Raw genomic sequence first — 13,083 nt, 5'->3', positions numbered from 1 at the left:
AGTCTTGCGACATGAGCCATTTCCACGGAATTGAAAATTCTGCCAAAAACAAGAGGGATTGGAAATTTCGTGAGAATGGTTATTCTTAGGAGCTTTCCATCCCAGATTCCTAACTCATGTGGCTCAGATAAGCATCTAAAATGCACTGCCAAACCTTCTGAGGTCCCTAATGCACTTATTTCTACTCACATTTCTGCACAGAGACTCCAAAGTTACAGTGAAGGCAATGGTTTGTTGGGAAATTGCTTCTGTATGTCTGCCCAAGGTCCCCTACCTATGTGGAAATGGGTTTGGAATGCCATTTACAACACAAACATGTTCGATTTTTAGATGAGACATGTTTACATTCTTCCAAATCAAAACAACCTACCCCAAAGCAACCCTTCAACTATTTTCTTTGTTTTGTTGTTTCTGAGCAACTTCAAAATATAAGAATATTTTTTTCTTAGCATGTTGTTAAGTGTGTAGCTACTCAAGCTCTTCCCACACATAGATTCATTTTTCATGAGAAGACTACATCCTAAACTCAACCAAAATCTCACTTACTGGGACACCATATCAGTTAGTCATTGCTGTGTAACACCCCTCCTCCAAAACTCAAGTGGCTTCAAACAATAAGCATTTATTATTGTTAATTTTCGTACAGGTCAGCATGACAATTCTGGTCTCATCTGGACTCATTTGTGCATCAGCTGCAAGTCAGGTAAGTGACACTGTGATCTTGTCTGGGTTCTTCAATGTGTTTGAAGGTCAGCTGACTGCAGGCTGTGATGTGGGAAAGCCCCAGCTGGGACCACTGAGCTCGTCTTGTGTTCTTACTTGTATATATCTCTCATGTCCTTCTAAAAGGCTAGCCTAGGTAAGTTCTCAGGCCAGCTTGAGTATGGTTTCAAGGCAATCAGAGAGGAGGTGGAAATGTGCAAGTGCATTTTAAAGCCTCTGTTTGGGTCAACTTGTTAGGATCACATTGGCCAAAGCAAGATACAAAGCAAGCCTGGACTCAGTCTTGGGGGGTATCTACTCCCAAAGAATGTGGATACAGGGAAGCATGGAAAATTGGGGCCACTCATGCAAGCTATCTACCACAGGTCCACTGAAATTAGAGTCAGTCATACTGAATCACTTCGATGGATATCAGTGTGACTCAAACATAAGAGTTGTAGAGTTCACTTTCGGTACCAAGCAAGAAGAGGGAAACCAAACTCCAACTGGAGTAGGTGGAAAGTGTCCCAAGAAAGAAAAGGCAACACATCAACATGGCAGCTGTGGCAGAGGCAGAGTTGGAGTATGGCCAGAGACAGCAATGAGGAGCACATAAGAGCCAAACAAAACCACCAAGCACGGTGAAACCAAAGTTAGCAAACACTAACAACAAGTTAAAAGATGAACACTTGGGTGACATCTCTCTGGATTAATTTTCTTGAAGATGGTTGTTTGAGTAGGAGAGCAGTTACAATTGCCCACAGAAGACAAGAATGATAGGCATGGACGTGATGGGAGTGAGGAATGGGGAGAGCACCAGCATCAAGGGTACCCTTGCATCAAGGTGAGGACCCTTCTAGCCAATAGACACTTCCAACCAACACTTTCAGCCTCAGAAGACTGAACATCTAGTATGGTCATACATTAAAATGTTACCCAATATTTCCTGATTTTTAAAACCCTTTGAAAAATATCTGCAGGCATGATTTACCCCCACAGGCCACTGGTCTGCAATTCCACATGTAGAGGTGTCATTTCCATGGGGCAATCTCTATCTATCTTAAACAGATTCTCCACATTCATGTATTCAGGGCCTACATTAACAAATTAGAACAAATGATTTGCAATTAGAATATAAATAAGTAATGCAGAAATGCTTGAATCATTCTAGAGTACCAAACCCACAGTTAAAGGGCTCCCAAAGATATTTTTATCTCCTGAAAGCTTTTGAGTTTCAAGAGTTTTATTCTTCCATTCTCTATATGGAAGTCTAGTGGGTACTTCCATAATCTCACTCCAAAGTTAATTGCCCCTTATTTTTAAAATCAACTAACCTGTGACTTTATTACATAATAACTTTCTGTTATAAGTATACTTTATTTTGATCCCTCACATTGTTGATTTCTAGAATGCACTTTTCATACACAGATCTCTTCCTATAGCATCTAGAAAATATATTTACAATTAAGCACTTATAATTCTCAGTCTTGTTTACCTGAAAGATTATTATCCACACTGCAGGTTTCTGGATTTCAAGTTTATTGATTCAACTTCTTTACTTGCACTGTTCAGGCTTCTTACCTCTTTTCGTTTACTTCTATAGGCAGCCTGGAGGGAAGATATTTGAAACCCAAAGACCTAACTATTTCTTTTGCTCTGGGAGGACATCTCTTCCTGGGAAGGCATCTGATTCTTGGCATTTTTTTGGAGGACCATCTTGTCTATTTCCAGATAAACATGATTTTACTGCAAGTGAAATCCTAAGGGCAAAAGAGAGATGAACAGGTAAAGGTGGTTTTCTTTAGCTTCCTAAGCCAAATCTCCTAAAGACATCTTCATTACTCTGTTTTCAGACTTTTACTTGGATCTCAGCAAATACAAATACCCACTCCAAAGCTCAGCATATTTTTAAATTCTATCCCATAGAAACTTATACATACCTTTTTTCCTCCTTCAGTGCAGAAATCTGAGAATGCATTATACTGTATATTATGTTAATACTATTGCTGTGTCTGGATACATATATTTGAGTTGCATTATACACATCTTATGCCCCTATCTATATTCTCTTGGCTCTACCTGTTTCCCAGACCCTCAGCAACTTCTTCCATCTCAACTGCTGATAGATCTTGGAGTCTGAAGCATGATTTTATATCTGAGGCCAAACAAACAACATGTCTGGAGTCCTGGTTCCTCCCATTATTTCCAGACTTAGAAACGAAAGCACATATCACATGGAATAGGATCTGGCTTCCCCAAAGCTGCCAAAGGGACCAGGTGATAGAACTTCTTTAGTATTGATGAGTCAACTCCCATGAAGCAAACTGAGACCACCTGAAAGCAGAAGATGAAGGAGAGCTGTCAGATAAATATCATCTCACTTCTTTCCCCAGATGGGCTTTTAGGTGCAGGATTTTGCCATGCTGTCTGTCCAAACAATGCCAAACATGGTCAAGCAGGTGCACAGCTGATGGAATGGCTGTCTCTTTGTGGGTCTTTGTGAAGTAGTGGTCAGCATGCTAACACATCATCTTGCATTTGCTTCCCACTGCTCTCTGCCACACTTCTTCTTTTCTCACTCTAGTTACCCTGGGATTCTCTTCCCAATAAAGCATTGGCACTTAAACCTTGTGTCAAGCTTAATTTTCAAGGGAATCCAGGGAAGGACATCTGTGTATGTATATATATAATTATATATATTATTACAAATATGGTTTATATATAAATATATAGTTATATATAATTATATAGAGATATATATGACTTATCATATATATAGTCATTTATTTCCCTTTACTACTCTGCATAAAATGCCATACCACATAAAATCCTTAAGCACTGTACAGTGACATTACGACACAAAGTATTAATATGAAGAATTTATGAATCCCAGAGGTTCTTTTATGGTTTTGTTCTGCTTTTTGCTAGTGGAAAAAAGCTTTACACAAGGGTAATAAATACGAACTTTGTAAGATGCCAGCCATAAACTTTGGGAAATGATCAGTAACAACACTGATTCTTTAGGAAAATAGGGTTTGAGAATCTCGAAATTACATATAAATGAGAAGAGCACCTTGAAGACTTTCACCTTAAAATGTTTTTTTTTGAAATGTGGTGAGGCCTGAAACCAAAGCTCTGCTTTAATTGCTCAGCTAATAGCAGCAGCATATTTTAAAATAAATGTCCACCTGGCAGTTCTTACATGTGTGCTATTTTATGTCACATTGGGTGGATGATAAAGTAAACTCGTAACACCATTTGTATTATATTTTCACAGCTTAGCAAAACAATACAGCCTATTTAAATGATTTTGCTTTCATCCTTCTTATTGCTCAATTCTAAATAAAAGCATGCATATTCTAAGTAAAGGCAATGCCCCCAGAGGCATCAACCCCCTCGCTTGTAGGTACAAACAAGGGTTTGATGAGAGCAGGCTTCCGCCAGTGGCTGTAGAAAGAAATGGGCACTTAAGAGAAGATGCTGTTGTCATGAGATCAGCCCACATGGAAGTGAGGCTGAGAGGATATGCACACAGACATCAGAGACGTCAGATACCATTTCAGTAGTTAAAAAGCAGGGCCAGTTTTCTCTTCGGCATTCTTCTATTTAATATAGCATATACTTGAAATTGTAGTCTACTTCCAATGCCTGCTGGACACACTTTCCCCCCAGAAATCTTACTGAAGTGAACCTTCAATCCAATGCTATACCTTTGTGAGCCCAAAGGCCCCCAGCCTTGCCTTCTGCAGATTCCTGACAGTTGATATTCATAAGTATTTCTGTTTCTTGGCCTACTGCCTAGAATTGCAGAGTCCAACCTCTACACCAGTTTCCACTGAAGCACTATGTGAGTTGAGTAGATTTAAGACTAAAGGCATCAGGAGAGGATCACAGTCACACTGCCTTACGGTCCGCTATCTCGCCCACTAGACTCCTCATACTCCTTCCCATTCCATGCCTTGAAGCCAGCTCACAAATGCGGCCCATTTTCTCTCTCACACAAAACAGGTCCATCCGTACTTCGTTCTTAGAAGCTTGCCTTTGCCTAACAAAATTGGTTTCGTACCTGTAAAGAGTTTTCATATAAGCCACTAATTTTTTTCTCCATTTCATTAAATAAGAATATAAAATTTTCTCTATGTGACTCATAAAACTATTTTTGAAAAAAAAATGTGGTCATAAACATTTTGTTTTTCCTGAACTATCCCTTGCACAGAATATAATGCCCATGGTAGACTAGCTCAATTCCCCCTTTTATTATTTTTTTTATTTTTTATTTTTTTTAAAAGATTTTATTTATTTATTTGAGAGAGAGAGAATGAGAGAGAGCACATAAGAGGGGGGAGGGTCAGAGGGAGAAGCAGACTCCCTGCCGAGCAGGGAGCCCGATGCGGGACTCGATCCAGGGACTCCAGGATCATGACCTGAGCCGAAGGCAGTCGCTTAACCAACTGAGCCACCCAGGCGCCCTCAATTCCCCCTTTTAAATGCTTACATAATTCAAGGTATTTTTCCCCTTTAAAGTCCTTATATTTATAGTTTTCTCTTTATTTTTTATGATTTTTGATTAATGTATGTCTCTTCCCACTAGGATGTAAACTCAAAGAGGATAGCAACCAAGTGTATCTTGCTTGGTACTGAATCATCGGTATCTGGTAATTAGCCTGGTACAAATGTAGATGATCAATGCATTTGTTCAATGAATGAATGAAATTATATCTGCAAACTTATTAATTTCATCTTGCATATGCCCAAGAAAAAATTATAGAGAAAAACAAAAACCAAAGGTCCATAAAAGTGAATTGTCTTGCCCAAGTTCACACAGTTAATTGATAGCAGAGTATTTTAATAAGTTTGCCATGCCTGTCGCTCAGCCTTCTTGTGATTTTAGACTGCAAATTCATTGTCATATTACATTTATAAGCAGTCTTATAAAGCTAGTATTTTTTTCTCAAACCCATATGCATGACTAAAGAAATATCAATGAAGTCTGGTCACAGGATTCCCTGATTCTTTATTTTTTTTTTTTTGTAGTTTTATGATTTTATTAACACAAATACAACGTGCACATAAGCTGTCTGTCTATTCATTTTCTTCGCCGCACAGCCTGGCATTGGAATTGGTGACTCTTGATGGCCAGCTGAGCTGCTCTTTCCACAACGGCTTTGTGGTTCTTGGAGGAGACACTCTGAGCAATCTCTGCACAGTGAGAGTTGTTGCACGTCAGCAGCACTTCCAGCTCCTTGACACTGTGAACGAGGAACTTCCGGAAGCCACTGGGCACCATGTGCTTTGTTTTCTGGTTGTTCCCGTAACAAATGTTAGGAGTCAAGATCTGGCCCTTGAATCTTCTGTGCTCCCTATTGCCAGTGCTTCTGGGTTTCTGCCAGTCACGCTTAATTTTGACATATCTGTCTGACTGGTGCCGGATGAATTTCTTGGTCCTCTTTTTAATGACCTTGGGCTTCACCAGAGATCCGAGGGTGGCCATGATGCCAAGTAGGAGACGGCTGCCACCTCCATAGGCAGCTCTGAGGAAAGAGGATCCCTTGACTCCTATTTTCCTGTTGAGAGATACCAAATTAGTTTATATCTTACACTGATAAATGATATTTTGTGCCCATCCCTCCCACCCTTGCCATTGGAAATCAGTACCTTAAAATGCCTCCGTTATTTCCACTGGAGCTTTTAGTGATTTAGAATCATTCCTCAGATACACCAAACTGCACCAAGAGCTGTTTCCACTTCTCAAGAACACATGGAACAAAATGGTGCAGGTGGACAAACACTCATAAGGTCTTGTAAAAACAACTATGTAGGGCTGTCAGTCCCCTCTGAGACTTCAAAGAGCCCCAGAAATTCAGGTAAAAAGTACAAGGAGAGTAAAAAACATCTTACCTTATTACAACACATCTTAAAAGAAGTTGTATTGAAATATAAATTTCTCCTTGGAGCTTGAGGAGAGATACATTTATTTTCTTATTGTTTTCTAGTCTAAATGTACCGGTGGAGCTGCCAGGGCGGATAGCTTAGGAGGTCAAGAGAGAAAGCCTGCAGCTCCAGGGTCTGTGTGGAGTCTGCTTCTGGAGGCAAGGTTTGAGAAGAGGAGAGGGAAACCAGAAGTTGTCATCTGAGAGGCTGTAATTCAAATCTATGTCACTACCTAAGTATTAGACGATTTGTTTTAAGATTGAGACTGCAAATATGAAAGCCCTCTCACATTCGTTCACCCTTGACATCTCTCCCAGAGACTTGTATACATGTTATTCCCAACATTCACAACATGCAATAAAACTTGACTATTTTGCACAAAGTAAAGGAAGATCATGCTCCTATAAGGGATATAGACATTATACTCGATTAAATGTGTTCGTTATTCTCTGAAAACTTGCTTACACATTTTAAATGGCAAATCTTCTTTTTGTGGATAAACCTCAACAGAACCCTTGCACCAAAGATTTCAAGTTAGTGTGGCTAACGTCAATGGCATTTGCTGTGAATAATCTCTAGCAAGTGATTTGCAAATAATCTCTAGCAAGTGATCCCCACCTGTGAGCCTATTCTTTCTATACAAAACCATTTAGAATTTACTGGATTGCTTGCACTCCCATAAGAATACCATGAATTACTTCTCATCGGAAAAGATCATTTTTTAAAGGTCTGTAATGATGAGAAAACTATTGGGGCAACTTGTGTCTGCTACTGCAGAGGATAGGATAATTTCTCTCTTTCCCTCGCTTTCTTTTCTTCTATACTTACACTCTGGTTTCCAAAACCAATGGTACTTAAAAAAAAAAAAAAAACCCAGAACTATAATGGCCCTGCTTTGTAACTTGTTCCATATGTTTGACATGCTTCATAAAATAATTCCACATTAGTTTCCCTAGCCTAGTGTTTGGATCGTGACATCTGTTTTTTTCCTCTGTTTTCATGATTTATTTTGGTGTCCATGTGAACTTGCTCTATAACAGTAAAAGGAATTTGCTTAGATTCCCTTTTCCTAGAATGTCTCCTGGTGCCTTGCTGACCCATCAGGCTTCCTGTCCAAGGAGATGTCACACAGTCACTATCAAGCTAACTCTGCCACTTCCTAGTGTATGAACTCACAGAAGTCACTTGATCTCTCTAGACCTCAATTTCCACCTCTGTAAAATGGGGATAATAATAGTAGTAACTATTTATAGGGCTTTGGGGAAGGCTTAAGTAAGTTATTATATGTATATATTTATAAAGCACTTCAATTAGTGCCTGGCACATGGTAAGTGTTCATTTCTTTAGTTATTGAAGCCAAGGCACAAAGAAAGGCCTCCAAGGGATAGATTCCTCTTACTCTATGACCCCTTGATGACCTTCATTTATTCATTCTCTCAGCAAATGGTTATCAGGTACCAAAAGTTAAAATCATCAACAAAGTGGAGTCATATTGGTCACTGAGGCTAAAGGAAGTCAGTAGTATGAATTTTATCTTTATTTAAAATTTTGACGTGTTGTTCCTCACAGATTTTTGTACTAATTTTGACTTTTAAAAACTATTGTATTACAATAGTATCTTGATTACTGATAAAATATTATTTCTCTTGATTACTTGATGTACCCTCCCTCAATTAAATTTTATGCCCGAAGCACATGCCTCACTTACCTTACCTGGTCCTGGCCCCAGAGAATTGTGAGCAAAACACTCAGTCCCAGTCCTCATGGGGCTAACAATCAAGTGGGAGGAAGGATAGACCTTAACAAGGTTATCACAAAAATATGTAAATTCTTTCCGTTAAAAATGCAAGAGTTTTATATTCTGTGGCTGAATGTAAGTACATTTTTGAAATTAAGAGCTCAGGTTTTCAGTCATTCATTTTTTAACAGATAGGTGTGAACTGCCTACCATGTTCCAGGCACAGCTCTGGGAACTAGGGCAGAGCAAAAGAGACACAAATTTCTACTTTTATAGAGTGTATATTCGTGTGTGGAAAAGAGACAATGAATAACACAAATAAATAAAATAGACTATATGTTTTATGGTGCTAAGTTATAAAGAGAGAAAAAAATATGTGAAAAGGAGAGGGAGAATGGAAAGAAAATTGAAATGTTAGCTAAGGACCACCGGAATCGTGACCTTTGAGTAATGAGGTGGGGGGAGTGAGGAAGGGGGCGGGGAGGGAGGCAGATACATGGAGGAAGACAGTCCAGACAAAGAGTGTGGTTAGTGCAGGGCAGGACCCTGAAGTGGAAATATGGCTGAAGTGTTGAAGAACATAGTAAAGAAGATGGTGTGGCAAGGAGCGAGTGAGCAGGAATTAAATCAAGAAGGTAATGGAGGGCTGATCATGGAGGACCTTTTACATCATCATAAGTACTTTGTTTTGCACTCTCGGTGAAATGGGAAATCACTAAAGCATTTGAGTACAGGAGTGACGAGATCTGACTTAGGTTTAGCAGGCTCAGTCCAGGGCTGTGCTGAGGATGGACTGGTGGGAAACAAGCGAGGAAATGGGACCAGTTAGGAGTCCACTACGCAATCCAGGTGAGATGCGATGGAGGCTTGGAGCAGGATGGCAGCAGTGGAGGGGGCTTTAAGCAGTCAAATTCTGGGTGTATTTTGAAAGAAGAACCAACAGGTTTTGCTGCTGACCTGGATGCGGCATGAGAGAGAAAGAGGAGCCAGGGATAACTCGAGGTTTTTGGTCTACGCAACTGAAAGAACGGGGTTATCATCAGCTGGAAAAGTAAAGACTGTAAAGAAGTAGACGTTGGAGGGAACATCTAGGAGCTCAGGGTTGGACATGCTCGTTTGAAGATGCCAATAATCAACAAAATGGATATGGTGCGTAGACATTGGCATATAGGTTTGAACTCTAGAATTCAGGGTATTAGTCTAGTACTCAGGTATGGGAGAAGGTTCTAGCAAAGGAGACTGAGCTGGAGAAAATCAAGAGAGTGTGGTGGCTTGACATCAAGTGAAGAAAGTATTCTGAGGAAGCAGGTGTGATGAACCTTCAGAAGCTGCTGACAGGTCAATAAGGTGAGGATTAAACATTGCTCATTGCAGTTAGCAAAGCAAAGTGACCTTGATGGGAGCAGTTTTAGGGGAGTAGTGTTGGTAAAAGCTGAATTTAGTGAGTTTGAAAAGAAAACAAAGGAGAATTTTTAGAGAATTATATTGACTTTTGCTGTAAAAGGAGGGTAAGAGGTGGGGCAATAACTAGAAGGGAGAAGAAGTTCAGGGATGGGTTGTTAAATTTTTGTTTTATGTTTTAAAATGAGGGAAATATTATCTTGTTTGTACATGAGGCAGAAGACAAAAGTTAATGGCGTATAAGAAGGTGTAATGATAGTAGGTCTGGTCTGATGACCTGTGTGTGTGTGTGTGTGTGTGTGTATGTGTGTGTTGTGGGTTGTGAGAGGAGGGAGGAAAAAGTGGCCTATGAGAGACAAAAAGGAATAAGGAGGACAACAGTCCATGCTTCCTCCAAGCCAGTGGTCCAAGGAACGCAGCTGGAGAACAGGATCCACTCGAGAGGGCTTCAAGGGAGTGTTGTCCTCCGGAGAGCCAGACTGGGTCAGAGCCTTCATTTGCAAACCTTAGCACACATCGGGATCATCCGGAGGACTTATACTACAAATTTCAGAGCCCCACCCGAGGAGTTTCTGATTCGGCAGATTGGGTTGGGGTCTGAGAATTGGCATTTCTAACAGGTTCCAGGTGATGCTGACTCTGCTCTTCCTGGGAGACCCGATCCACTGAGTTAGCCCAAGAAAGTGAAAGTAACGCTCACAAAAGAGGCTCTTTAAGCTCAGTGGCTTTTAAAATTTGAAAGTCCGTGTGAAATTAATTCCAAATCTCATTGATTTTTTAAAACAATGTTTACAAATTCATTATTAAATACAATTCTATTTTTCCATGGTCCTTTATACTATTTATAAGAATGTCCATTTCAAATAGTGTAGATATAATTACATTATTGCAGGTTGAGAGAAGAAATGTATGCCTTCTTAATCATATTTCTAGTATTTTTTAGCCCCTCACCTGTTTCATCTCTTCCTTTGAATCTATTCAATCCGTCTTGAAAACATTTGACTTGGAGCCTACTTATTTATTCGTGCATTTATTCAACAGATATTTACTGAGCACGTACTAAGTACCAGGCACCATTGTAGCACTTGGATTATGGCAATGAACAGAAGACCCTGGCCTTTGGAAAGGCACATCCCAGTTCAAAGAGAAGGAGGCAAAGAACAAATAAATACAAGTAGTAATTCAGGTGGTGATAACTTTTACAAAGATCAAAAATAAAGCAGGAATGGGGGACTGGGGTGCAATGAAAAATAGGGTGGGTAGGGAGGGAAGTTCTCACCAAGGGATATTTCGGCAAGAACATGAAGGAGGTAGGGAAATGAGATACTAGGGGAGGAGTATTCCAGACAGGAAGTGAAAAGCCTCCAAGATTGGCGCATCCCTGGCAAGTTTAAAGAAAAGCAAGGCCTGGCAGTCCACACTGGAGCGGGGTGGACAGGAGAGAGGGGGAGGAGCAGAGGAGCCCAGTGGGGCGATGTGGAAGGCTGGGACAAGGGCTCACATAAAGGCTTGTAGGCCAGTGAGATAGCTTTGGCTTTTCTCTGTGTGAAGTGGGAAGCCAGTGGAGGGTTTAAAGCAGTGACGAGGCATGACCTGGCTTGCATTCAAAACGGATCCCTCTGGCAGTTGTCTTCAGAATAGTGTCCAGGGAGCAGAGTGATCGTGAGGAGGAGGCATTCGTGACAACTCAGGCAGGGGATGACAGGGGCCTGGAGGGTGGCAGCAGTGCAGGTGTTCAAAAACACTGGGATCCTGGAGACTTTTGAAGGCAGAGCCAACAAGCTTTGCTGAGGGAGCTGATGTAGAATGTGGAAGGAAGAGTCAAGGATGACTGGACATTTTAAAGCCTTGCTGGCTAGAGTTGCCGTTTACTGAAAAGCAGAGTATTCTGGAATAAAAATATGAATTTTGAATTCATCTCTACTGAGATGGTATTAAAAGCCATGAGATTAGATGAAGTCACCCAGGGAGTGAGTGAGTGATGAGCGTGGATAAAGGAAGTGATCCGATGATGGAGCCCTGGGTGCTCTAGTGTCCTAGCGTATGGAATGAGAAAGAGGAATGAGCAAAAAAACCAAAACAAAACAAAAAACCCCCAGGGAGTGGCCATGAGGTAGGAGAACTAGGGGAGCATGGTGTTTCTGAAGCAATGTTAAAAGTCTTCAAGAAGGAGGGAGTAATAGACGCCTGTACTAATTTGGACTATTTGCTCTGTAGGCGATTTGTGTACGTGTTTTTTTCTGGGATGCACAGTAAAATATACCACATTGAAATGACTGAGGTCCAAACTAATGCAATCACATAAAACATAGGACCATGTTAGTACATGATAAATGAAAAATAACCAATTAGTATATACTTTCACAAATAAGAGTTAAGGTAGTACAATTTCTATGGTACAAAACTGACTAACAGAACTGAGGAAATCGCTAAACATTAAGAGGCACTCACTTCCTCACTCTTCCTCTTCCCCACAACAGAGAAGAAACATACCCTGCCCAGTTTCAGTGGGGATCCTCGAGCCAATCTCCAATCTCATTATCATGGGATTATGCTTTATTTTCACTGGATCCCTGGGTTAGTTCCACTAATTCACGTTCCTACTCTTTTAGTTTATTTTTAGTTCATCTGTTTGCTTCTTCTGAAGAACTTTCTAGGAGGGTTTTTTCTGGGTACTTACATGCTTGAAAAAAACACCTGATTATTAATTTGGCATACCTGATGTATCATTTTTATAGGTAATCAAGTCCTAAAGTTCAAATTATTCTTCAGAACACGGAGGCCTGTTGTTACCGGTGAGAAGGATGACATGAGTTTTTGTTTTAATTTGCATTGCGTTTTCCCCTCTGAGAGCTTTCTGTCACTTTTTATCTTTGTTGAAGTGTCTAGGTGTCTTCTCCATTCTATACACTCTTCAGTGGTCCCTTTTCAATGTAAAAATTCATGTAATTCTTTTTTTTATTATTGAAGTATACTTGATATACAATCTTATATTAGTTTCAGATGTGCAACATATTAAAAACTCGTGTAATTCTTGAGTCCTGACAAAATTGTCTTCTATTATTTCTTTGATAATTTCATCCCTTTACTTTTCTCTGTTCCATTTTTCTGTAATTTCTATGAATTGGATATTAAAGCTCAATACTGATCCTCTGTAACTCAGTTTTCTTTTTACTATATTTTCTGTTTGTATACTTTTTACTTTCAGGGGAATTTTTTTTTTTTTAAAGATTTTATTTATTTATTTTTTTTATAGAGCGAGCGAGAGAGAAACAGCATGAGAGGGGAGAGGGTCAGAGGGAGAAGCAGGC

General features: G+C 40.0%; 1 protein-coding gene across 1 annotated transcript; it reads right to left on the bottom strand.

The window, feature by feature from the left end:
• Positions 1-5,788: 5,788 nt before the first annotated feature.
• On the bottom strand, positions 5,789-6,193 carry LOC110573938 (60S ribosomal protein L32-like). The gene has a single exon (XM_044916378.1). The coding sequence runs from the start codon at positions 6,191-6,193 to the stop codon at positions 5,789-5,791; it is 405 nt and encodes a 134-aa protein (XP_044772313.1).
• Between the last annotated feature and the right edge of the window lie 6,890 nt (positions 6,194-13,083).

This window comes from Neomonachus schauinslandi, chromosome 6 (assembly GCF_002201575.2).
Source record: "Neomonachus schauinslandi chromosome 6, ASM220157v2, whole genome shotgun sequence".
Lineage (NCBI taxonomy): Eukaryota > Metazoa > Chordata > Mammalia > Carnivora > Phocidae > Neomonachus > Neomonachus schauinslandi.
Note: the sequence above shows the minus strand (reverse complement) of the source record. Positions and strands in the feature narration are given on the sequence as shown.